We start from the raw sequence: 27,929 nt of genomic DNA, 5'->3' as shown, positions 1-27,929 counted from the left end.
AATGACTATACTTAGAATTCAAACATTGCATCTTCCCCAAATATATAACGACACCAGACAATATGTTCAATAAATTTTCACGCATCTGCACTAGTGATAAACATGAAAAGTCTGCAGCACTTCCAGAACGCAACATACTGTAAAGTAGGAACAAAATAGTTTTAATTTTATTCCGTGACTAAGTGTGCCCAAAGAATGTTTTTATGAAGCGCTAACATTACCCCACAGTAAAGAATTGATAGAAAATAAATGGTTGTTAACCAAATACTTGAACTAAATAAAGTGTAACGTATACAGTTATTAAGGTTCAGTGGTTAAGCAAGAATACTCATCTCTTCACTGCACCTATCCTCTCTTGTTACTGTTCATGTCATTATTTAGCCGTAGGTCACTCAAATTCATTTTCACAGGGTAATATTATAACCTTGCAGGTATTTGAAGCAGGCAGAATAAAACAAAAAGGTTAATTGTGCATTCTGTCAGGACAATGCTGCATCAGGCCATGACCATCACTTGTCTGGTAAATCTTATCTTGGTTTCTTTGTTATTTAAACTGTCCTTGGATGAATGATATTTTTGTCATTTTCTAAGTTGCCTAAAGGATAGGTTTCAAAATAAAGTTCCAGTTTCAGGTTCTTTTGCTTATACCTTGGTTTTACTTAGTAAAATCCCCAATGTTGGCAATGTTTACTATATTCTTACAGCTCTCTCACCTCCTAATTAATCATTATATTATTTGTAGTTTAAATTATTATGAAACTTGTTGTCCTCTTAGTACATAGCTACTAGGCATAAAATATCTTAATTATATGTACTTAACAAATTGCATTCACAGCGAGATCACTGCGAGTTGAATCCCTAAGAGAGCTGGTGTGTGCCAGAATGCTTAGTCTTAAGTAATCAGGAATGGGGCAGAGCAGAATTAGTCTTTGAAGGCCACCAGATTTGGTGCCCAGGCTCTGAGCACAGCTACTGCTTACACCAAGGACTGGAACTCTCATAAAATGCAGTCATGATAATCCTGTTTTGGGGGAGAGAAAGGTGATATTGACCTTTTACGGCATAGCTTTGCACATTCACATCCAACCCATGATGGAAACTGGGAAAAAGAGGCATGAAGGGTCCCTCAATTAGTAGGTGATATGGGCAATTTTTATTCAGTGACTTCATGGGTCTATGAATCCATGTAAAATGATCTAATTGCAGACAAAGCCCAGCTTTAAGGGGAGAACAGAAAACTATTTCCACAATGAGGCCACCCTTATGCTGGTGAGGGGACACCCTCCTGAAAGATGCGAGAAAGCAGCTAGACTCAGTGGGCTGAAGCAGTGCATGGACACTACGTCTTCCAATTCTGGCCCAAGTGCTGCCTCCATTAAGGGGTCAGAAAAGAGGATTCCCTACACCATCATTTCTTCTCCAAACCAGTTTAAAGACCAATTCTGAGCAGCTTGCCTCCAGCACCAGCTTGTGCATGAGCTCTGTGATGGGACATACTCTTTCCAACAGCCCTAGCTGCTTTCTCGCTTAGCATGAAGGCTTTATCAGTCACCTTCAGAAGTGCCTTTTGCTGTGCATTGTAAGTGGAACCTGGGTGTCTAATTGTGACTTTTTTTATTCCCTCTACAGGTGTGTTTTTATTTCACTAAAAAAAAAAAAAAAAAAAAAAAGTTAAAAATTAAAAAAAATAAAATTTGTCCACAACATATTCCAACTATACAACAGACAAATGTAGTAGAGAGAAGGGAGAACTAATTTGCTTCTTCGAGACAAGTGAACACTTTCTTACTCCATTTAACAGCATACTGTGTACTCACAGGAGCAGCTGGGCAAGGATATTAATATTATCACTCTGTTCCAGTAATTAATAGCAACGCCTCTCATAGCACTGATAAGCTAGGAAACACATTTCATTCTTTGTCCTTTTGTGCTTGTGAAACACTAATGGAAGAGAAATGGGTGTAATATTCAGGCAATGACCTTGTATCAGGACCGCAACTCCTTTAAACTAACTCAGAATCAGTATGGAGCCATTACAAGTCTCCAGCAGTAAATGGTATGGGACAGCCAGTAAAGTTTTTGAGAGCATGCAGCTCAATGAGGCATTTCAATTCCATCACAACACACTATTAATGCCAATTACAGCATGAAAGATGCTAATGCAAGGTACTTCAGAGACTAAGCAAAACTGCTCAGTTTTGAAGATAGCCTGTCTAACTTTCCCCTCCCAAGCACAGATTTATCTGCTGAAATTTTACAGCCTGCTTATTTCCTGTCGCTTTCAGAGGTACCAAGAGACATAGAAACGTAAAGTTAGGGACAAGTTCCCCTCTCCAGATGATGGAATGACTTATAAATAGGACAAAGATTTATTGTTACTGTTGTAACTATATTTTCTGAATCACAGAATTATAGAATCATAGTTCTATGAGTTAACATCCATAAAGTTTCCTCTTCCCCTCTTATTCTACATGGAGTAGTGAAAAATACATCCATGTGTAGCTCACAGAGGGAGAGGAAGAAACAAAAAACGCGACACACATCACCTCAGTTACATATGGTTAATGCCACATGCTTTGACAGTGCTGGCTGGAGAGATAATGTATGTTCATCAAGCAGAAATACAGTAGTATCTCTTGACAGCAAGGTGTATCTATGAGAGCAAAAGGCAAAAATGCGCTCTTTGGACTCTGCCAAAGTTTATAGAAAGAAAAATACATGTCGAATGCTAGACCTTAAATCCTCAGAAGACGGCATATGAAATTTGTGAGATATTTTAAGAAATTGTCATTGGCCCAGTACACATAAAAATCCTATGCTAAACGAACAAGCATGTTCATTAGTAAAAACAAGTTCATAAAGAAGCAGAATTCTGTTTTATGGTTCCAGTGGGCTATTACTAAACAGCATCAAACAAAATGATGAGTTTAAAATTAAAGACCTCCCAGGAGTGTCTTTTTTTTTCTTTTTCTTTTTTTAATTAGAATTAACAGCATAAAGATGCTGATCACCAGCACGCAACTTAAAGATGAATTAAAAGTCTACAGAAAAAGATGGGGATTAAAAAAAAAAAAAAAAGAAGTTAAATAAGCCTTTCTAGAAAAAAATCAGGATATTACCAAAGAACGTGCTGAGTGAAAATCTATTGGACTACCAAATGTTCCCTTGGTATTTCTTGTGCTTGCTGTTAGTGATTTCTGCTGTGTGAGTGCCATCACTTGTAAATCAACAGGATTTCTAAAGGGAATAAAGTGGCTTCTTCCAAAAAAAAAGCAAACAGAAGTTCTCATTAAAAAAAAAAAAAAAACAAAAACAGCCAATGGAGTTTGATTTTCTCACTGTATCTAACTCCCCTACCCAGTGCCTGCCACCTCATAAAGCAAGCTCAATGGCACAGACATCACTGAGCAAATCCAGGTAACCAGAAGAGATCTTCCTTACCATCAGCATCTTGGCAATTGTAAGGGATGTGAGATCAACAAACTGCTGAAAAACATTTAAGTGGACCAACAGCATTTGAGAAAAGTTTTTCAATTCCAACAGCATCTATGCTACAAGCATAACTAGCTGTGGGGTAAAACTTGCATCACAGAACTACGAAGCTCTCCCGAAATCAATGGCCAGTTCTTCTCAATGGAATAAATTTTTTCTAAGTATTTCAGGTATGCAGTAAGGACATCAGGCTCATGCAGATACACAACAAGTGTTCATTCCTGGTATCACTTTTAGATACATGGCAAGGCTTTTGCTTAATGATTTTTAACAAAGATGACAATGAGCAACAAATTAAAGTCTAACCATGAATTAACGTAACTTACTCCAACACCAGCCACCACATTCACCCTCTGCTGGCAGACATTTGCTTTCCTCACTTGCAACTTCCTCTCTTTAGCAATAGTCACAGGGAATATTACAATGTCTATTCACATATGGATTCCAGTACAAAGACAGGATTCTGAAGTATTACGAAAAGCTGCTTTATGTACATGTTAATACGTGCTGATGAATTATGTAAGTGCAAGGAGAACCAAAGAAATATATCATACAGTATCTACTTACCTCCATTCACATGAAGTCTAACAGTATGTCTTCACAGAAGAAAGGTGACAGCCACAGTTCACAGATTTTAGCTTTTGAATTTAAGTCATTTCACGTCTTTCTAATTCTACATGCCTGTTGGTAGAAGAGGTCTGTACACCCCAGCAGGGGGATTTTCCAATCTAAATTAATTACATATCAGATTTGTAAGAGAAAAGCACCAAAAAGAAAGCTGCTACATGATACGTGAGAAAACAGTATTTCTTGTTTTGTGTTAAGTATCTTGGATTCTCCACATGCCCACAGCAGTGTTCAACCTCTTTAGCATCAAATATCTTCCCTATGTATTTCTTCTGCATATACTGAGATAAATTCAGTGAAATTGTAAATGAAACTAATTCCATTAATATCAGATGTAAGCGTGTATCTGTCCATGGACAAGGTGATGATCCTCTACAAAATCTCAGTCAGGACTTTGCTCATCTATACTGTACCGGCCTTCAACTCCCCAGTGTACAGTCACTGCTAGATATATGTAACTGCAGGATGTTGCAACAAAGACTTCCTATTGTTCTTTACTATGTTTCATACAATCAACCAACTTCATAGCAGTGGCGTAAAATGTTTTCATAAGGCACTTGCAAGGGAAAGTTGTGAATTGTGTAAACAAATGATATTGTCATGCTTTCTCCTTTTTTCTCATGTACATATTTCAGCAATTACAAGTTACAGGTGGGTTATTAACTAGATAAACCTGCATATACTCCTCTGTGGAAAAACTATGTGAAGTTTTCTTTTGGTTTGTGGTTTTTACCCTTTTGATTAAAATAGTTCTGTAAAAATGTCTCAACTTGCTGTGCTCTTTATAGACATAAAAGTAGATTTCCTGTTAACTGGAAAAGAATTTGAATGACTAATTGTACAAATTTGGATTCCCTCTATATAGTCTCTCCATTTTTGGAGCCAAATGCCACCAGTTTTGTTTGAAATGCTTGGAGACCCAGCTTTATACCAGGTAACTTCCCTGCAAGAACAAAAGGTATTCAGGATATTTAAGCACATGAAAATTCATCACTGATAGATAACAAATGAGAACCTTTGAGTCAGGCTTAAATTATGATTCAGAAGATGATGAAAAGTGAAATTCAAACTTAGACCACTCTAGAACAGAAAAATCATAAAGCAATCTTAGAATGGTGACATCAACAGCCGTCCTATTTATAAATCTTTTGGTTGCAAATACAGATAAGTTCTTGCAGGTCCAACATGTGAAAGCTTAACACATGAAAGCTCAAGCTGAAGAAAACAAGCCTACATAGTGATTCCTGTCAGAAACCATTAACTTCACCTGCCCAAAAAACCACTGTTGTGGCTGAAACGATTCCCCAGATTGCAGGTCACCAGTGGGAAAGAAAGGCTGCACACTTATCACGGAATTCCTCTGCTAGGATTTTATGCGCTGCTGAGACATACAGAAATGCCTATAGACAAATTTTCCCGTTTTATTGCTCTGTTACACCAGGTGGGTGGAACATACCCATAGTAAGCAGCACCATTAGAGCTGCTGGATGACTGTAATTGCCATTTGCATTAACGTAACTGCAGGATTTGAACTTAAAGGGATTGAGAAGATGGAGAAGAATGTAATTCCTGGAATTAGAATTTCTTATATATTTGTACATAAAAAACTGAGTAGCAGAAGGAAGGAGAATCCCAGGTGTAAAGAGCCTGTAATCTGAACAAACCTCTCCCCATCCCACCCCAATTATATTTGTATAGGATAATGCAGTAGATAGATACTTTAGATATCAGAAGATAGTACAAGTAGCCAAACATTTTGCTTTTTAAAAAATTTTGTTTTGTTTTATTTTGTTTTGTTTTGTTTTTATTACTAGCACCTTCTCAGAGAGGTACCTATGCTACCTAGAAAAAGAAATAAAATACCCAAAACCTCTACAGCAATCTTGTGCTCTGATCAGTACCATGCAAGGAGGACAGAGGGATTGTTTTCCCACAAACATGCAGAAAACAGATGCCTGGTGCTACCACTAGGAAACGTATACATTCACTAAAAGGCAGATTTGTGTCTTCAGCTGGCTGATATAACCAAAAAGAAATTTCATCTTAGTGCAAGTCTCATTGCAATCAAGCTGATCTACACAAAACAAGAAGTCTACAAAACACTAGATTGGCTTAAAAATTAATTACACTCAGCAGGAAGAATTTGATTTATCTAGATTAGTTACTAAAATGCCTGCAGGGGGTAGATATAATCTTTCCTTAGAAAAGAAATGAAGATATGATTCCAAATGTCATGCTTTGAACATATAATCAATACTCCAATTACCAAAATTTCCACACTAAACTTTCTTAAAATAGTATCAGCCAATTTTGTGAGGTGTCTGACGGAAGACAATTATGAAAACCTGCTTTTATACATGACAAAGGTACTCAATTAACCTGGTTGGGTATGACAAATCTCATTACAGTACGCACACGTTCTCCAGTGACTTATTAGGAATTACAGGCTATTAAAATATACTAAAAACATCAACAGATTTAGCAAGGTTTGCCATCTATAAGTGAGGACACTTATACCTAACAAACACGATGCACAATAAAAAATGCCAACGAGAAGTATTCAAAGATGTTCAAGCTACTACTTTTACAGTAGCAACATGAAGGTACAAATAATTTGATTCGTAAACTGAAAAACACAATCCACCACTTCCAATTCTTACATCGTTTTGAAATATAGACAGTCTTGTCTCTTTCATGAGGCATCAATCTAAAAGACAATAGGGGAGCCAGACAAGGAAAATGACAGTGATGATTTCAATGCCTAATCCTGGCTATGATAGCAATTTATCTTGAAATGTAAGTTTTCCAGTATACAGAGGCTGGAAAATTAAGTTTTTAATTCTTGAAAAATAGAAGACAAAAATAACGAACTGACAATTTTTCTACTTCTTACAAGGACTGCAAAGTAGTGTATCAAAAAACTTCATTCTCTGAGAATTCTTCCCATACAATTTATAATTTTGCTGTAGCTGCTCCTAGACACCGAGGGTCTTTCTTGATATCAAAGCATAAAACCTCAGGGACTGAACAGCAAAGAAACAATCCTCCATTTTTATTCTACACCTTTGATGATTAAAACTGAGCAACTTCAGACAGTGGAAGCAAGAAACCGAAGGGAAAAAAAAAACAGACACCTAGTATTGGGTTTATCAGTGTTTAAAAAACCAACAACTATTTACAAATAAAGTCTGTCTTTGATCATCTTTCTAACAACTATCTCTTAAAAGAGCAGTATCTTATCAAGGAGCAAAATCTACAAAACATGAATATTAACTATAAGAGTGAAAAAAGAATTAGAAGTAGGATGGATGCACAATGACAACTTTATAAAGAAGGCAATATTTCTAAAGATCCACAGAGATGCAAATGAGACTGAGCTGGTCTATGTGCAGTCGGTTCTCTGAAGTCATAGTCATGACAGTTCTTTAAATATTCAGAATTGTAAAAGTCAATCTAAAAATGGAGAGGGGAGAGAAGACAGAGACAAAAATGTGGAAGTTCGTTTCTTAGCCAAAAATATCATTATCACAACTTGCAAATGAGATTAAGTGTGCTTTTAAAAGATTTTTGCTGCAATGGAACTAGTTTCTGATAAATCTATGAAACTACCACAAGTACAATAAAAGTATCTAAACCACGGGTGAATGACACATAAATTTGTGGCTTGCTACAATCACACACTGCTACACATCAGAGTTATATGCTTTCCATGGCATGAGAAATGATGAGATATCAGATGAAACACTGAAAGAAGAAACAGTTCTTCAGACTAACATTTAAAGTGCTGTCAAAGGACAGTGCTCCACTTCTTAAGACCTCTTCAAATTGATTGCACACAAGTGTGAACTCTCGCTCTTAGTATACAATCAACTTTATGAATTTCACTGTATCATTCATCTTAAATTCTCTCAGACTTAACACAATCAATAAGAAAAGTTTCTCCAGAAAGATGCAGTACCTGCAAACAGCCTCTCTTAGCATGAAATTAAAGTCAGGCTCCTGTGAATAGGCTCTCCCGGGGACACTCCTCCTGTGCATGTTCCGGGACATTGCCAGTTCCTTTTTCTGACTTGGACAAATGACTTCTCACAAAAGGCTACTCAGGAACTGAGCTGCTTTTTAAAAAAGCATTAACGTGGCCCCACACTGTGCAGTCAGAGACTCTTCTGCATGAAGCCTTCATTACTCATACATTTCAAAACTGTTGCACAGCACACAGGACATCAAAACTAATCACTCTGTCTGGTCCTCTCTTTCAAAGTCCGCAGAGCTACTGTTTCCACTTGCTACTGGGGAAAACAGGCTTTTTCTCCACCACATGTTTGCTTGTGTCTGACCTACATCATGAAGAAGAATGATCTTCCACTAATCCACATCCTAATAGCCAGACTTTCTTAAACCCCAAACAGGAAAGCCAGGCATGTGACAAGAAGCATTACTCCTGCCCCCACCTTTTATTTAATATTCCTGCTCCTCAACTTTTTTCATATCCTCTTGTTCTCTTTGCAAAATGATTTCAGAGTGAATTAATGACATTTATAATAATCTACTATGTTCATAAATTTCAAAGATATGATCCGCTGGTACTCCATCTATCAGAAAGCTAGGTATCTCCACTGTAGTTTTTAATACAATAAACCTTTTAAATCAGCTTTAACAGAACTCAATCAGAATGTGCTTACAGTAAGCAATATTCAGTACTGGACCTGCAACTTGTTTATCGAAATAGACTCATCTATGCTACATCAAACCACGAAATCCAAAATTATGCAGTGGAGTTTTTTTTTCCCTTCCAAAGATTTTATCGTTAAACTGATTTGGAAGCCTACAGACAGCACAGGATAACTGTGGCTTTCATGGTCTGAATTAGCGAGACGACTGGCACTTACTGAAAATTTCATTTCACTGGACAGGAACATTTAGAAATGTCTATCAGGTATTTTTCAAACTAGGGTCCCCAGTGCCCTCCTACAGGAAAAAAAAAAAATAAAAAAAATTCATGTATTATCAGTAGCATACTGGTGGTTAGACCATGCAGTTTGGAAATGCAGATAGGAAAACAGTTTCCTGACATCCATCAACACAGTCCTCTCCCACTTACCCATTTTTTCATGTGTAATTTTAATCTTTTTAGCATTTTTAAAATCTTTTCAATGCTGCTTACTAGTTGATTTACTATTACCCCACTATGCTTTTCAAATAAATTTCAATGCCTGAAGAAGAAACAATTCTACTGGATGCCTTATGAAATTCAACACTGAGTTAAGATGTGGACTCTTAGTCTCAGGCATGCTGCTGTTTTACCAAATAAACAAAGATTTACTTTGCAAAACACTATGAACTCTGTAGGTAAGAAGTCCCATATGTAAAAGTTTACATATAAATTTACTTTATTCTCATAGTGTTTTCTTCTGTTGTTTTTGCAGAGTGCAAGAAGAAAGGGGAATGAAATCTACAACTCAGATGTGCTGGGTTATTCAGCCCTCAACTCCCCCAACTGAGGTCTGAACCCAGAATAGTTCCTGATGATGTCCCAGGGCACACCTGCTGCATCTGAAGCCCATGGAAGGGAGGGCTCAGAACTCATATAAATTTATTATGAGGTAAGTGCAGCCTGTTTAACGAGGTTATTTTCTTAAAGGAGAGATGATTCAGACACTCTTCCATGCACATCCCACTAAGGAATTTAATTTTATTGTTTTAGAACTCCTGGGGAAGGTCTTGTGTCCATGTCTTGTGTCCATGTTCTAACACCCTATGTCTTAAAGAGCTGTCACCAAACCTAAAAGCTTGTGACGAGCATTATTCTCACGTGTGCTTTTCAAAATTTTATTGAAAAATCTTGACAAGAAGCATTTCAGTATTTGCTTCCTTAGTAAGCACAAGTTACCCAGATTTACCTTTCCTGGTTTTGGAACGGGAGACAAGACCTAGAAACTTCTTTTCTTTTCCTGCCTGGTTCCCTCAGAAGTGGCTGTTAGGGATCCTCATGAACGGGAGTTTGGCTGAGTCTGAGCAGGCAGAGGGGTACATTTTCCATGGCATAATCACCATGTTTGCCCATTTCATGACATAACTACGTGATTTCAATCAATCATACCCGCTTCAAGTGGACACGCTCTTTGGCTGTGATTCATTAGGACCACAATACCAAACACCACACTGGATTATGTACATACAAGGTTCTCTTCAGTGGTCCACAAGACAGATTTTTTATGAGCACACACATACAACTACTTTGAAAGACATCAAGGCTGACTGATGTCCTGCCACTGAGTATGGGGTTAGAAACAACGGGATCAGCAGGCACTTGAAACACCGACATGGCTTCCATTAAAAGCAATCTGCCTGTGAAAAACTTGACATTCAGTTAGAGTTCATTTGTGTTTTTTCATTTGCAAACATTTTTTTTATTTTTTTTTAAACCAGGTAGGCGGATTAGATTTGCAGTTACCTAAGTTTTCTTTCAGTGTTTAAATATCTCCCTTTCTACTTCTTGATGCTATGTATAATTTCACAGCAATATTAGTAAATAGTTCAGAATTTCTCTGCTTGCTTAGCTGTAAAGCATCATTATTTTCGTTTAGGAGCCAACAAAGGAAAAAAATCCCAAGAAATCTGGAGTCAGTTTTATAATCTTTTTGTAAAGCAACTGATTTAAATACTGAAAAACAAAGAGCAAAACATGTTTACAGAAGTGTTTCTTCACCAAAAAATAAATAAATAAAAATTCAGGCTAAGTACTGGCTGAATTATTAGCAAGAGATAATATTGTTTATTAGACTTGTATCGGCTCCTTTACAAATATCTCTATTTCCATAGCCCAGGAAGGCAATGACACAGTTACTACCACCAGATAATTCCTTCTTTCATTTTGTAAATTAATGTATTTTTCAAATGTAGATTTTAAATTTCTGAAAGTGTGATTATTTCTCCTCTAAAGCACAGCTTATCTTCCCAACATAATTTGCTGAATGTTATTTCTGCAAGAGGTGCATGCTCTTCATCAAAACCACTGCTGCAGCTCAAATAACCAAGCTAACTTTAAATGAGCTGGCTCAGCTCCTGATCAACAGCACTACATCAAGGAGCTTGGCGCAGGGCAGTCAACAGAATATTCATCTGTGGAACAGGGAAGCTTAGAGAACACACTGCTAAATACACGATGTGGGGGGCTGCATTACTCACTGAATGTGGCTCAAATACCTGTGTGTTAGCTACCATCCCAATTCGGATTTATTTCTAAGTGTTTTGGAGGGAGGAGGAATGCTATTTTGCTTTTTAATTGATCTGTGTAGCTTTACAGGTTATTAGGTAACTGTAAAAGCAACGTGTTTCTTGGAAAATCGTTATAGAGCAGGTAAATCAAGTGTGCTGTCGGAATGCCTGCAGTGGGATTTGTGCATTCTTACTAGCTTGAGCAAAAATAAGTACACACCACACACAGTGGCACACACACTTAGAGACTTTACCAACAAGTGTTAATATAGATCATTAAGAAGTAAGTGGTTCAGGACAGGATACTCATATCCTTTATTTATTCCCAATGCATTTACAAAATTGATGGTGATATCAAAAAAATCAGCAATGTTTTGTTCTTGTCTACATAGCAGAAATAAACACTATCAGCACAACAATTGGCTAGCACTTTCACAATGTTAAATTAATCTCTGTGCTGCAGACATAAATTTATGTTAGAATTGCACAAAAATATATGGGGGCTAAACAAGATGCTGGAAATAAAAATATATTCTCATCTACTATATTTATGGGATCACAAAATCACTGGTCCACTTCAATTTAAGCAAGACAGAATGAAATCACATCCTCAAAAGAATTAGTTAAACAGTCCTAATCCTTCATCTTCTAAATCCAGCCCTACCTCTCAGCCTTCGTATTGTTTAATCTGAAGAAGAGAGGACTCTCATCTAGTTCTCTGAATGCCGTGGTGATTAACCCTTCCAAATGAGAACGTGGGGCACAGAGGGAAGATGCAAAGTGATTAAGATTCCACATCTGACTCAGATGGTATTTTTAACTAAAAATGTGCCTAACCATTTTAGATATGCTAAACAGTAGCAAATGCAGAGCAAATGGCAAAGTCTCTCCTGGAAGCAAGAATAATAATACTGGCCATCCAGAAACTCAGCTGGGTATTTTAACTGAAGGAGAAGATCCACGTAACCAGAGGACTGAAGGATGAACAAGTAAGAGAAGACAGACAGGAAAGGCTTCATGCACTGTGCAAGGCGTTGGTAAGACCCTTCTGAAATGTATTTCAGACCACCTGTCTCTGGGAAAAATTAATCATATTGGAATAGACACAGGAAAGAGGCTGAAAGACCTGGTTAAGTTTAGTTTGGCAAAGCAAGCTTCAGCGGTAACAGCGTTAGGCAACGTGTAGTTATTTAAATGAAGGTGTTGCAAGAACAAATAGGCCTGCATGGAGCAGTACTCTATATCCAACAAATCTGAGCAGCTGAAGCCAGACCAGTCGTGCCGTAGCAGCAGAGGGACAGAACAACTGCTCAGCAGGGCTTGCGATCAGGTTGCAGAAGGATTATGAGCCAGGACTGCTTTGACAAGGTGGGGGATGAACCTCTTGGCCTAATTTTAGACCCTAAAGTTTCTGGGCATTAAATACCTGTCAAGTAAGTAGAGCAAGTCAAGAAAACAGTAAGAGTGAGCTAAACTACCTGGTTATGTTATGAATTACAAATTATTCTCCAATACATGCATATTGTTTTATATTTGTAACTAGGTTAATATCCGTATGAAAATGCCAGATTGTTTTAAATATAGACCCTATGCATTTCAGATTTAAAATGTTATTAGCTACTCAGTATCCTTCATAAATTGGAAGGTAGGGTTCTGAAGAACCTAGACTAAATCATGACACAGCTTTTCTCAGCGCTTAGTTCTTCATTCATTTCATCAGAATTTTGCGAACCCCAACACTGCACCAGCAGCACATGCCAACCTAATGATAACAGGTTATTTCACATTTTTATATACTGCAGACACCAATGATTCAGAAAGAACCCCCCTCCTTAATTCAGCAGGATTAGGGAACCTCTTAAACAACCTCAATCACATTTCTCATCCTGCCAGCACCACAAGGGATCACGATGCGTGTGCTTCACGTTGTGCTTGCCAGTATAATTGTCCTATTACAAACACGCTGATTGAGAAAATACATACAGGGCTCCAATAAGCACCAAATATGTCACAAAATATGTAACAGAGGGCTCACAATGAAACGTGGTCATATCTGGAATGGGAAAATATTGCTCGTTAGTTTGCAATATTACAAATTTCAGCAGTTCAGTACAAGACTGCTACAAAACCCAGAATATTTCAGGTACTTTTACAAAAAGAATACTGACTGAAGTATGAAACTAGTGAAACCTGTGACCCATTTTACTTCCCTGTATCCACTATCTGCAACAAAAATCTCAGAAACAAATCTAAATGGCCTCTGTGAAACTCAAATATGTTAAAAAAAATAATCAAATATTCCTCATTCCTTCCTCTAACAAGTTCTACAGTAAATTCACACCAATATAACATACTCTCCCACTATTCACTACCACATAGTCAAAGACAAAATGAGCACTTTTCTCTGGGAAGGGCTGAGATTAAAATATAAGAACAGAATTTGAGACACATTTTGCCTTGCATTAACAGTTGGGTCAGTTCTTGATATCTTTTTCTCTGCAATTTAAGAGCATGTGCCTTGTAGCAGCAGCAATGTACAGTGCTTGCGAGGTTAAGAAACACTTTTTTTTTTTTTTTTTTGTAGCAGAATTCATATTCTGAGCTATGTTTGCATTCAACAAGCAAGGGGAGGGATTTCCACAGTACATTGTTTTTAACACAGATTCATTTTGATATACCATAATCTAAAGGCAGCTTTGAAGTCTGTCAACTCCCTGGATTTTAAAGCTACTGCTTGCCTCTGCTCTGCCTTTCAGAAAGTAGTACGGGTGGTCAGAATTTTCTGTTTTCTTATTTAGTTTTAGTTTTTCTAGTCAAAAGGAATATACACAAAGGCTTACAGTGACTCGGCTCATTATCAATGCATGAAATATACACAACTAGCTTTCTCCTGTTTAGTAGGTACAAACTGGAAGGAATCTGTGCACAACTGAAGACACAGAGAACACAGCAATAAAACCCCAATCAACACCGTGCCTCTAAAAAGGCGTTACGATGATGGATGAAACCCATAGCTAAAGACAGAAAAAGGTTACCTTCTGATTAGGCCAGGTGGTATATCAACCCATGCCACATTCATTCAATTAATAGACTCTGCAGCTTGCAAACACTGATAAGGGCACTACAACTTAATGATCTAATCTGTGCTCCTAGAGAATGAAAACTTAGTTCAGAACAGATAGCGGACTTGGATTTCCAACGCAGTCACAATGTATGGCAAGATGTACTTTCGCTGCTAGGCCTGCAGTGCACTAGCATAGGAAAAAATGAAGAAATAAATCTCACAAATACAAAAGAAGAAAAAAGGAGGATTAAAAAAGCTTGCAGGAAAAGGTATGTCAAGTTCTAAAGTGCAGCCCAACATCCTGCTCAAGACCAGGAGACTGCAGAGATCTCTGCTCCCTTCCAGCATTAAGTCTCACTGGCTGACACCTCCAAAGCACTTTTCTCATGACAAACCCAACTCCCTCAGCATGCCACTTCTTCCTTTAAGAAGAGCAAGAAGAAGAGGGCCTTTTACCAAGATCTGCGTTCAGGGAGGATAATGGATGATTTCTGAAATATATGTTTACCTAATGCTATTTAATACATAATTGTACTGAAGGGTAGCACTGCCCAATTAGCAAAATTTCAGATTATGAGGCAGACTTTACAAATGGAACTAAAACCAAGTTACACTGAAACAATCATTCATATCAATCTACGTTTTCTTACAGTATCTGCAAACTGAAGCATACATTATGACTAAAGATAATCACATTAAGATTTTTGGCAATGCTTTACAATGAAAGCTATCTGCAAGAGCAGACAGTAATTATTACTAAACTGTAGCAGAATCCCTATGGAGTTAGGTATTATAACCATATTAGTCGTACAGGTTCAGCATGATTAATGACACTGAAAGAAAAAAAAAAAAGTTTTAAAGCAATAAATCCCTTACAGGAAAAGCCCATGGCAAGTACCCAGGTCCAATCCTGCCATAAACTAGACACAGTTAACTCTTGTCTTGCATTTCCAGGGCAGTCATCTAGCATCCTTCAGGAGTTGGTGAGGATCTGGCCCACCAATTTTCCTAGCCTAGTTGATTAGCTTGAGTCATGTTATATGAGTTAAAACTGCATTGTTTGTCCTTTAATGCTTTCTTCATCCTGAAGAAGGGAAATGTCCATTCCTCCCCAGGAGTTATTCCCTCTGCTAGGTCTAGATCCAAATTTAGTGAGAACCCTAAAGCTTTTCCTCAAACAGGACTGAATAAAGACCTCATAGCTGTCCTTCCTGATACAGATTGACTATAAACAAGCTTTTTTTGCCCTTTTTTTTTTTTTTTCCTTTTTGTCACATTTTCCCTCTAAGCAAATTCCATGACAAACCTCAAGAAAATGAACAATCTACATCCATGTAGCTGAAACAAACTTATTCTGCCTTCAGGGCATAAATCCCTGAGGATACATCAGTAAAGTACCTAGCAAAATGCAGCACCAGAGTAAGAGATGAACAGTTAGAAGAACTAAAGCTATAAGCCTATACAAGAGCAGCAAATCCCATCGTGTTCTCTTAAAGTTTGTCATACACTCAGAGAAGCATAACTCTGAAACGGAGGGTTTGTGCCTTACAGCTTTTCAGTGTTAAATATACTCGCTGCAACTTTTAATAATCATATTTGAAAGTTGCTCATAGGGGAAAACACACACCCAAAACATTTTGATAAAAGGAAAAGATTATAACTAATTTTTTAAGTTGCCCTGTCCAATTCTGAGCACTGACAACAAATTAACTGCTGCATGGCCTGTTACATTAGAACAATACTGTAGAATAATTACAAGTTCTAAGATAAAATTAAAATTACCATAATAATTCTCCTGTGAAACAATCCAATCTACACAGGCTACAAATTGCTGCTAGGTTGAAAAAATATATTACCACTTCAAGTCAGGCAGAAAAATTATTCTGTTTCCATTAGTTAATATAGCTACTTAAGAGGTTATGCAGAGCAAGATGACAAACTGATTATATTTACAAATTCCGTACTGGTCATGTTCAGAGACCAGCTGCTTACTTGCACAGCAGCAGTAGGAATTGGCTGAGCAAACTGTGAGTAAAGACTCTACAACAGGTTGTCACTGACTAGAGTGAATAGCCCAGCCTACAGGGCCCACCTTTGGGTAGAACAGGCAACATGATGTTGGGCAGGTGTTTGTGCACATTTCTCGATTATTCTGCCACCTGTGCCGCTTCCGTGCTCTTTGGAGAAAGCCCTTTTCTCCTCTAGGCCTCATACACACATGAGAAAACTTGTTTCGAGATCCCTACAAGACAAAGCACTCACCTATTATTCTATGCTGAGAGGTAACATCCAGGATTTCATGTTACTATATCTTGCAGCACAAATCTGCACATCTGTACGATGTAAGGCAACAAACTCCTCAAGGGTACCTGAAGTACTTTTTTCCTCCTGATTTCAATGAGAGCACAATGCACACGAGTACCTTAAAAAGGCTGAGCACTTTTCTGGATCAGATTTACATCTGCTTGCAATTAGAAAGGAAGTGCAGGCTTCTCCTTCTTAGTTTGTTGTAAGATTGTAAAGGTAAAATTTGGACTCAGTCAACCAACGGTCTGTTGAAGAACTCCAATCACACTCATAACAGCGAAGCATCACTATCAAGATCATTTAGTTTTATGTCAGCTTTTTAATCATAATATTCCCTCATAATTTAATTTGTACTGTACCTAACACCATCAATCTGAATATGCTCCACTGCCCATTAATGATATATTTAGAGTTTACAACACAAATTTTATAGGACAGGAGAATTATTAATACAAGCCACCTCAAGCACCTACCAGAAAAACAACCACCACAAAAATCCTGATCATAAACTCACATTTCTCTGTGAAGCACTAGTAAAGAAAAACAGTCTATAAACTGTTGCACATCAGTTACCACTTTCAAGTATAGGTTCACTCTCAAGTGACAAAAGGAACCACAAGTGTGACGAGCTCAGTAAATTAAAATGGGATAAATCCATGTTATCTGAGCAGTAAACTTAAATCTAATCATGCAATCAGACGACCAGTCTCAACCAGCATTCCACATATTGATTTTTGGAATGCTTGTCTTTTTGACTCTCCAGGAGAACTGCCCGCCCTATTAAGAAATGAGTCTCAAAGCATAGGTGGCACATGTACACGTGGCAAGAAGTAAGTGTAAGTACGCACAGAGAGTGTAAGATGGCCAGTTGTGAGGGGCACAGGCAATGGAAATTGTCAAAACAGTCTTGTGCTTTCCATTTTGTGTTTTCTTCACTCCTAGGAAAAGGGTATCTAATAAAAGGCACCACTGGACAGCACTGTAAGGAAACAAGACCTTAAGGACAGACTGAGTTATCGTATTGGTGTAGAAAAACAACTCCAGGAGACAATCCTGCAGCTCAAACCAGACTGATGCTTTTCAAAAAACATCCTTTAAACTTACCGCAATCATCCGTGACAGACCCTAAAGTAACATCTGCTCTCTGCCTGCTTTCTTCTCACTGTTTGCTTTGTCTAGTTTAACTTCTCTAATCGTTTTAACAGGACATGATCTTCATTTAAACAGATCTCTTTGAATTACTGAATTCAAAAATGTCAATGAATGCTGCCTCAAAGGTGACTGTAATATATTCTATTGTAAGGATTCAAGATCTTTATCACTACATTGTCTTTCTCTCACAGGTATTCCGTCCATTTCCTTTTTAATATTCCTTAGTTATACAGGTAGTATGAAATGAAGATAATCCTTTTCAAGGACAGAGGTACACATATAATCTAAAGTAGGGATTTTTTCCACTTTCAGGTTCAAAAAGGTGGATCTGGCTTTTACATGCTGTTGAAGACTTCCATCCCACTGCAGCTTCACACTCACTCTTACTGTTTTGGTAGGGATCATGCCAGAAAGCATTACTGATATTTTTAAAAGCTCTTTATTGTAGGAAAGGCCTTCTTTTTTGAAACCTAGGAACTTCAAGATTGAAGATATGAAGCCATTCTTTACTACTCACTTCTTCAAAGCATATAAATAGTAAAGTCCATTAACAAAGAGGAAGTTAGCATACAGAATTAACAGAGTTATATACTCAATACACAAAATTAAATATGCACAATAGACAAGCCAAGGCGATCTCCCATGTTGATATTTTTAAAGCACACCTGAACTTTTAACAAACACACAAAGGTGATTTATAGATTTATGACTGCAATCTAGACAGAAGCTTGTCACCTGTAAATATATTGCTTATTATGTCTTCTCCAAACAATGAAAGATTATTCTCATACATTGAGTTGGCAGGAGTTCCTAATGAGACAAGTAAGGGATTGACCTCACACCTCAGGACATGGGAACATCACAATTTTTTCCATCAAGAAAAAGCTTTCCCAGAGCAGATATCTCTAGCCACCACTAAGGACTGAGTGCCTGAATCTAGCCGTGTTCTAACTTCAAAAGTGATGTGAGAGACAAACTACAGAGCATTGCTAACCTTGGCACTTCCTGTATGAGTACATTTAAGTCAAAAAAAAAAAAAAAAAAAAAAAAAAAAGAAACATACTAGAAGAGTTTCTCCAAATCTACTTATCAGAGCACAAGCAACTGAACTGAGCACTGGGACCATAATTGTTTTGTCTTCTTTATGAATATTATTGTGGAACCATATCTGAATTTTATAAACTGCAAATCGGTCTAATCTTCTGTGCACAATTCCTTATTTATATACAAGTAAATAACACTCCTTTGGGACTTCACTCGTTCTCCAGACTGCCTACACACATAATTGTCAGTGATGGTTTGGGTATGGTTGATGCCTGTGAGTACAATCAAGAAATCCTGGCTCCACGGAACCCACTTCTGTTATCTTAATTCTTTAACTAGTTTTCTTCCACATTCCATCTTGCAATCTCCGATCATCCTTGCTGGTCTTTATTGGTGTGTTTATGCTGTTACTTTCCTTCAGGGAAGACTAAGACAGAACAGCTGCTAAGCATTCCTGCTTTCACATCTATTATATGCTCTTCTGTTTCATATCTTGCACATGCTTTTCTGTTTATAATCACTTCTAATTCTTTTATAATCTTTGCAAAGATGCCTTAGCTATACATGCAAATATAAATATATACATGTATATATATGTACATATATATATTAATCATACTTCCAAATAAAAAAGAGATGTCAAGTATGAAGGAGTTTAGTCTTTCGTGTAAGGGGATAATCATGCATGGGCACACCAAGGTAAGGTATGAATAAAAAGTGATGACAATCTTCCAGCTTAGGGCAGGTTCTTTCCTGAAAAATGGCTCTGAATTTACAATATAATGTTAAAAGAAAGCCTTTTAAGAGATGTTCTTCTTTTAAGAAGATACTTTCTAGTATGAAATGGCTTGACTTAAAGGAAAAACTAAACCTAAGGAAAACAAATCATTTTCTGCTGATCTTTGCAGATCTTTTCCTCGCAGATGTGCTGATCTTTCTGCTGGTCCTTGGAATTAAAGTATCTATCATGTCTAGCACAGGAATCTTTTTATTAAATATGTGGAGGAGTGTGTTGGTTTGAATAGTCCTTTTATATTGCATCAAGGAATTGCAGAATAACATGTACGGTAACTGTGACCTTCCTGCTTTCACAAGCTCAAAAGAAACCAAAGTAATGACGAGATCCACAGTAAAGAAGCTGTCAGTACTTGTACTTGCTTGTTTCAATGCAACTGTAAAAATATATCCATAAGAACAGCAAACTAGTACTAAGTGTAAGCTCTCTTGACAGCCACAGGTCCTACCTTTGGAAACATCTTACCATCCACGACTGCACAGCATTTAGGCAGCAGCATTACTCCATAATAGTACTTAGCTCCTATATCAGCACTTTCCTTTCATAAATGTAAACATGTTTTACAACCGAGAATTATCTGTAGCTAGGAATATCTGCAAGAAATATACCTATTATCGTGCAAAATAAAATGCACAGAGCTGTGAACTTCAACAGGTAGAGGATTTTACAGTACATAAACAGCAAACATGAACCTTAATCTCTTTAAACAGCAGTAACAAGGGAGTCTGCAATTTCACCCAAAAGAGGTTTTCTCTGTCCTCTGACATAAAAGGGTCTGTAAACCCAATCACGTAATCTGCACACGAATCCCTGCACTTACAATATTATTTGGAATATGCTTCCAGGAGTTTTCTTCAGCATAAGTGAGGATCTCACTTTGGGAATGAAACAGCAACATAACAAGAGAGATTATGGCTACAAACCACTCACTGCCTAACACACGTAGGTCCTGCTTTATTGATGACCATGGTATGGGGAATGAGGAGAACATTCAAACCAGCTTTCTGTCACATAAAAGCAAGGAGTAGAGTGGATAACATGCTTTGTGTGGACCTACGTATGGTAACCTACTGTTAGCTTGGAGTGCAAATTTTAATGTCTTGAATTTTTGATAGGTTTTTCTTTACCTGTCTTTACCCTAGACAGGGTAAACAGTCTACTACTACTTTGGTGCTTATCTACTACATTATGCAAAGGAAAAGAAAAAAACAACACAACACAATGTCCTATTAAAGTGTAGTGCTACATAGGAGAACGGAGGAAACAGTATCATTTCATGCTCTGATAAATCTAATAAACAGGCAATAGATGCAACTGTCCATAAATACAAGTATGCATACTTGTATTGCATACTGTCAGAATACAAATACAAACCAAAATCAGGATTTTCTGAGCACACAGATAACCATCTTTTTTTTTTTTTCTGTGAAGACAAAGATTACGTACTTACCTGGAACCCTTGAGAGAGGGGTCTTTCAACTAAGAATTGTCATGAAACTTCACCACCTGATTTACTACTGTGTTGGGGTACTAAAATAAAGCTTCCTCTTAATGTAGCTTCAGTGCCTGAAGAGTCCACAGAAGTTCAGGATCTCCACATACCTCTCCATGTGTCTACAATAATGTCTGAAGCAAAGCAATCCATTGCTCTCTAGAAGTGTTACGTATGTCAATGTATGTCGCACAATGTAGTCTCTTAGAACTTTTGCTCCTCTCACTTCTGTGTTTTGAGGTTACAGATTCTTCAGTATTCTACGGTCACTCTGACCTCATTGCTTGTTTTCCTTCTCAACTTCATTATGAAAATATGTGTAGCTCAACCAGATGGTTTTGAACATCAGAATGAGAATTTGAGGGAAACTGAGGTAATAAACTCTACGAAGATATTCCTCATGAGTATGTACCTTCAAAACTACAGTATTTAGATAAAAAATGAAGCTTGATGAGAAGTTATAAAATCCCTTTTTTCTTCCTGTTGGTAAAACAATGTGACACTACAATGTTTAGTCCAGACTAGCCTGTGAAATGGGACCAAAACTCCTATACAACTCAAGGCGACCTCCTCTTCAGACTCAAGTTCAGGGGTTTGGTAAAACCATTCTTTTATTTTCTGCCACATAAAAACTATTCACACAAAAGCTCCTTGATCTTACTTAAAACAGTGCTTGACACTTCTGAGCAACGATTAGGGATGAAATATGTACCTAAGGGTTGTACATGCACATAAATAAAAATACTAATATGCTCACCCCATCAGTGTTAATCTAAAAGAAACTTCATCCTTTTACTCTGTCAATTCTAATAAAAAGTCCAGATCGATATCCTAAGCATTAGGTCAAAGCCCCAGTAAAATGCTATTCATACCACGTCCTGAGGCTTAGCAAGGCGAGCCAAGAGCTGAGCACCCCTCCAGCGAAAGCACCCTGCCCAGCACCCTGCCCAGCGCCCTGCATGTCTACATGACATTTCACAGGCACATCTAGTGAAATCCAGAGGTACCTAAATGCCTCAGTTTTGTGAGGCAGTATGACAAGGCCAGCCTTTGCTACAAATGCTATCTTTGTGACTGCCTGGCCCCCAACAATCTTCTGTTCAGGCCACTCGGGGAGGACAAGAGATTTCTGCAGAACTACACAAACAAGAGGAAGACTGCAGACAGCTCCTCCTGTGATACTTCTCTGAGAAAAAGAACAAATTCCTACACAGTATTTTATTCATCCCTTCTATGAGAAAATCAGAGGAATAGCATAAATTGCTGCCAGGAGAGCATTTTAATCACCCAGAAATGAGACTGAAATGCTATTAATGGTTTAAATTGGCATTCAATGGGCATTAGACAAACTGTCCGACCACAGGAGCTACAGATACATCCTGCTGGTTTATGCTCTCAGAAATGATCTCTGCTCTATATGGACTACCAGTCATGGCAGTAAGGCCTCTCTGAAGCGCAAGCAGGTGGTGACCTCTCGCACTCTCACATCAAGCAGATGTGACAGGGTTAGAAATGGTGATGTGATGATGCTGGAAATGGGAAAGATCTCTTTGTTGCAATTGCTAGGAAAGCAGTTACCATCTCCACTCACCTGTGGACAAGCCTGAATAGAGCAAGAGGAATTAAAAATAGTTGGAGAAAAGCATGTAGGCTATGCTCAAAATAATGGACACACAGTCCTTTCACACAAAGTGTTATCAGGTTTGTAGGAGTCACGTTTCCCCTCGTCAGAAGCGACAGGCCAACACTGACGTGAGGGAATGCTGAAATATGGTCTAATGAGAATTACACTCATCCCATTTGCAGGACTCTGGCAGACCAAACAAGGATCATTTCCTACTATTCCAGTAACATCTCCTCCTAAAAGCCTGAGGCAGCTTTCCAGTCACAGGCATTGATACCTATAAACAACATCGTCTTAACTGAAAGAATTTTTTAAATTTACCCAAAAGGGATTTTAAAGATTTGATACCAGTTTCCTCAATTATTGTTTAAAGATATACTTTGCAATGGTGTGCTCTATTAAACTGGTTCCATTTAGACCAAAACACTAATCAAAATAACTTAAGTAAAGCTACTTCTTTTACTGCTTTACCATTTAATCCCAGTTTGGAGTCACATCTACTGTATCCACTCAACAAAAACCAATTTGTATTACTTACTGATATATAGCAGAGAAATGTAATCAATTTATATTGCGTATATCAGTGTGCTTTTTAGAGTGAAACTATAAATCACTACTGCTTCGGGCAGGGTTGTTGTGTTTCTGCTCCCACTGCTGTAGGAAGATGCTGAAATTAGGAAAAGCACAGTTGAATCTAAGAACAAGGAGATACACAAGACGCAGTGGTTGCATTTCCTTCTCTAATGTCCAAAAAGGAACACGTCCAAGGAGGAGCTGATGTTAAACTGTGAGCCATCAAAGATAAATAAAATAAAAAAATAATAAAATAATAATAAAATAAAATAAAATAAAATAAAATAAAATAAAATAAAATAAAATAAAATAAAATAAAATAAAATACATCAAGAAGAATTGACCCAATTTCTTCCAGAGCTGGATAAAGAGACAGCAGGCATAATCCTATCGCGAATGCTAACCTGTCAGTATATGCATGAGAGATGCCAATAGTCAAAACGGAGAAGTTGGACTGCGTGACACTATCTTGGAAGGAACTGGGTGATAGGTATTTATAGGGTTAGTCATTGTGCGTTTAAGCAACGTTCATCTATACACTGCCATGCCAAAAAGGGCCTTATATAGTAACAGAGTAGTTGTAGTAAAGCAACAGATCTCTGTGGTTTAAGAGAGAAAACATCAAAGATTTCACTTCAAGGTGAGATTATACTAAGGCAATGAAAAAATAACTGCATTCAACTAGAGCGTAAAATCCTAGTTTTAGCATTAAATATATTTTTTTCAGGACCTTTGCGCACCTCCAATACATTCCCCTCCAATAAAATTAGAAGACAAATTTAAAACAGCATGGATACACCACAATGGAATTCTGGAAAATAAGTTTGGTTTTAAATGCTCTTTCTTCTTCTGCGTAACTGTCACATATTTATCAAACTAACCACTGTGTCATCTTAAGGCTCTGGCAGATTTATATAGATGTTAAGAAAGAGAACTTCGATTTACTTCAGACTCTTAGCCTGGAATACTGCTTACTTGGTAAGAACAGAAGCGTCAATCAATTAAACAACAACAAAAAAAAATCAGACAAAAAACCCTTGTGTTCTGAATTCCTCAATCTCAAACTAGATGCTTATTTGATAGACTGAAGTCTTCACACAATTTCAGCGTGGAACAAGCAGCTTTCCTTGGCTGATGAGAAAGGTCAACTTACAGCTTTCATAGAGTCGTGGAATCATGGAAACCACAGAATGGTTTGTGTTGGAAGGGACCTGGAAGATCACCTAATTCCACCCCCCCTGCCACAGGCAGCCACTATCCACAAACCATTATAGATTTATTACCATTACTCTTTCAAATGAAATATTTGAGATGCAAAGAAACACCTCCAAATCACAGCTTAACCAACTGCACTACATGTAAATGAACACAGTTCAGGACTTATGCAGATTTAAAAGATTTATGCTTTAATACATGTTCTTACTTTGGTCTATCTTCATTTGAAATCCCAAACATTTGGGCCCAGAGTATTATTCTCTGGCCAGTTTCTTCTAAAGTACTTCCTATTTGCTTAATTTTAATATTTCCTATCACCACCTGTCTTGTCCCATTTAACTACGCTCAAACTGGAGAAAAAAGCCTCATCTCCTTCAAACAACACAGAATCTCCAAAGAACACAAGATTGTCCTGTTGCCATTACTTGCTCAAACAGGGTGAGAAAAACACTCTCATTTAAGGAGAAGTTCTGTACCTTAATATTCTACTAAATATAAGAAAAAGTAACCACTAATGTTCATAATGACAAACACAAGGTTTTAAAAGCAACTGAAGTATGTTTAAGTGAGGCATTCTCTTCCTAGCCGTGGTCTACACTAAAATAAAATCATAGCACAACGAAGCCCATGGCAGTTTTCATCACAGGCAATAACAGGGCCAACCTCAGGTGCTATTAATGAAAAGTGGTATTTAAGTTTGTCTTCAATTAATATAGCTAACGTGCAGACAGTCTTATACAGAACGTAACACTGATTTAGACTGTATTCACCTTTATCTAAATCAGAGATACAAAAATAAAGAGACAAACAGCTTTAATCCAAAGAGCTTGTATCCCTCTGCTTCTTTATAGATAGAGCAAGCTAGACTGAAAATAAAATAATAGAAGAAAAAGAATGGATTAATTTGAAGATAGTGGACTTCAGGGATCCTAACTAATAATACAGTAGTTCTTTTCAGAAATACTGTAGAAAAGAATCAGGCTACCATAGTTTCACAGGAATAATGAAGCTTTATCCTGAAAAGATACGAATATGCAACAGATAAAATTTTACCAAGTTACTGGACACATTATTCTGGAAACCGTTTGGTTTCCTCTCACCTCGTTCCTTCCTTTTTCTTAATCAGGACTGCACCAACTTAAAAAGTTTATTTCAAAGGTTTCTAATTATTGTGACTGTAATTATTGTTCTAAAATCAGCACCTCAAGAAATTTATCCATAAACAAAGATTAATATATAACACCATTTTCTAAACAAGAGTACAGGTGTATTTAATTTGTGTATATTATACAGGGACTCTGATCAGAATAAATAAAAATTGAAAACAAAAATAATAGAAAAACAGCAACCAAAAAAAAAAAGAAAAAAGAAAAAGAACATCTTTAACATTTTTTGAGAAAGAATTTCAAATATCTCTGAACACTTTTAAATCTAAAGAACATTAATGGAATTTTTCCAAAAACAAAATAACAGATCAGAACAAATTTTATTATTGCTATTAACTGCTTTTTTGTCGTTGCCTAGAAACCCAATCTCAGATAGAGGATCAGCATGGCAGACACTGAGCAAAAAAAACCCCAAGAACTAAAAAAATTTTTTAAAAAGAAAGCCTTAAAAAAAAACAAAACACACACACACACAACAACCAAAGGAAAAAACACATCCCATAGCTTGTTTTCATCATATGAAACTGAACTTGAACTTTTCAATGATTTGGGGGCCTAAGGGAAGGAGACCTGAGGGAGTGAGTTAAAATACTGGATCTTGATGGAAAATATATAACATAAAATTCCATTGTCTCTTTCAATTCTGGTTTGATTGTTTTGTTTCTGTTCACGTGACAAAAACAATAAAAAATTCTATATGATGTACAAGATCTCATCATGCCTCATAAAAACAATAAAGAACTCCAATCCTTAATGTGGCCATCTGAATTAACAGTTTGTCTTCCATCCCCCTTTCAAGGCTGGCTCCCTTGTACGTGGAGCTCTGCCCTAGCACAACGCTCTGCTCCAGTAAATGCAGGATGAGGCACTGAGCTTGTCCAAGGAGAATGATTACCCAGCTGGTAAAAGGCATCACTTTTTTGTCATTATTGAGATTGATCAAAACCACTGCTGTTGGTTAACAGAAAAGCAACCAAACATGGACTTATTTTGAGAAGTGAAGACCTGTACATCTTAGAATATTACCGGGAATTCTAACCAATACAAAATCCTGGAAATTAAAATGTTCACCATTATAGTGAAAAATGGCATAAGCCTTTTAAATTTTACCTCATGTAGAACAGTCACAACAGTCATTCTGACAAAATCCTGCTATGTTTACAGAACTTCAGAGGGAAAGCAGTGTTTGCCTTAGATTCCACCCATTCAAGCTATGAAGAGGTTTGATCAATCTTTCTGAACCAAAGTTTGTTCTTCCCTTATTTTGAATGTAATTTATTTATGCAACGTACCTGGAAAACTGTTCTTGTAGCCCACGCATCTGAGCTCTGCTACGCTCTGACTCCAGTGTTACCTCCCGTAATCTTTTTTCACTCTCAAGTCTTAAATGTCTTTCTTCCTCCAACTCATGTATCAGTTTCTCACGCTGAAAGACCATAGAAAGTTATTATTAATTGTACATGTAAAACACTTTTAGGATAAATTTTATATTTAATTTGGTAAAAATAATCAGATATTCAACTATGCAGTCCGATCATTTTATTTTATTTTTGGAATGGCAATAATACACAGAATAACAAATGAGGGATTGAGAGCCTTTCAGAGTATCCCCATCACAATGAGCTACACTTACATAGCTCAGACTTACTGAAGTCAGCTTAAAAGCTATTTAAAACCAAACACCATCCTCTCCTTCCAAGTGCTTTTTCTTCACCTCGACTCAAAATAAATTTCGCAAAAATATTTAAGATCTGTGATCTATCTTGCTTGGTGATAGATACAGGAAGCCTGAATCAAGTCACGATGACAACTTGCACCCATCCCTTAATGATTCAGTCTCAAGAACAGAGAAGGACAAGATTCTACAGCCCTGGTATTGCTGTAAGCAAACCAGAAAAATAAGACAAAACAAAACAAATAAACAAAACCAAAAAATAAGGGGCAGGATTCCTATGAATAGGACAGAGTCTATTTGAGTCTATATAAAGAAATACTATGACAAACATATGAATATGTCTGTAAAAACTGGGAATCTAAACAAACAATTAGAGGAATAAAAATGCCATTAATTTTACTGCTAGTTCTCAAAGGCAAATAGATTATGCTTGTTGCTAATTCTTGAACTACAGGAACAAGCATACTGTGCTACCTGGATATAT

General features: G+C 37.2%; 1 protein-coding gene across 1 annotated transcript in view; it reads right to left on the bottom strand.

The window, feature by feature from the left end:
- The window catches only part of NCKAP5 (NCK associated protein 5), a gene marked incomplete at both ends in the record, with an annotated part of 351,457 nt that overhangs the window by 166,230 nt on the left and 157,298 nt on the right, over nt 1–27,929 (bottom strand). Inside the window, one exon of the mRNA XM_084289510.1 lies at nt 27,063–27,196. Coding sequence (XP_084145636.1) covers nt 27,063–27,196 — 134 coding nt within the window. The remainder of the gene's footprint in view (nt 1–27,062; nt 27,197–27,929) is intronic.

Source organism: Netta rufina (genome assembly GCF_964035555.1).
Source record: "Netta rufina genome assembly, chromosome: 6".
In the NCBI taxonomy this organism is placed as follows: domain Eukaryota; kingdom Metazoa; phylum Chordata; class Aves; order Anseriformes; family Anatidae; genus Netta; species Netta rufina.
Note: the sequence above shows the minus strand (reverse complement) of the source record. Positions and strands in the feature narration are given on the sequence as shown.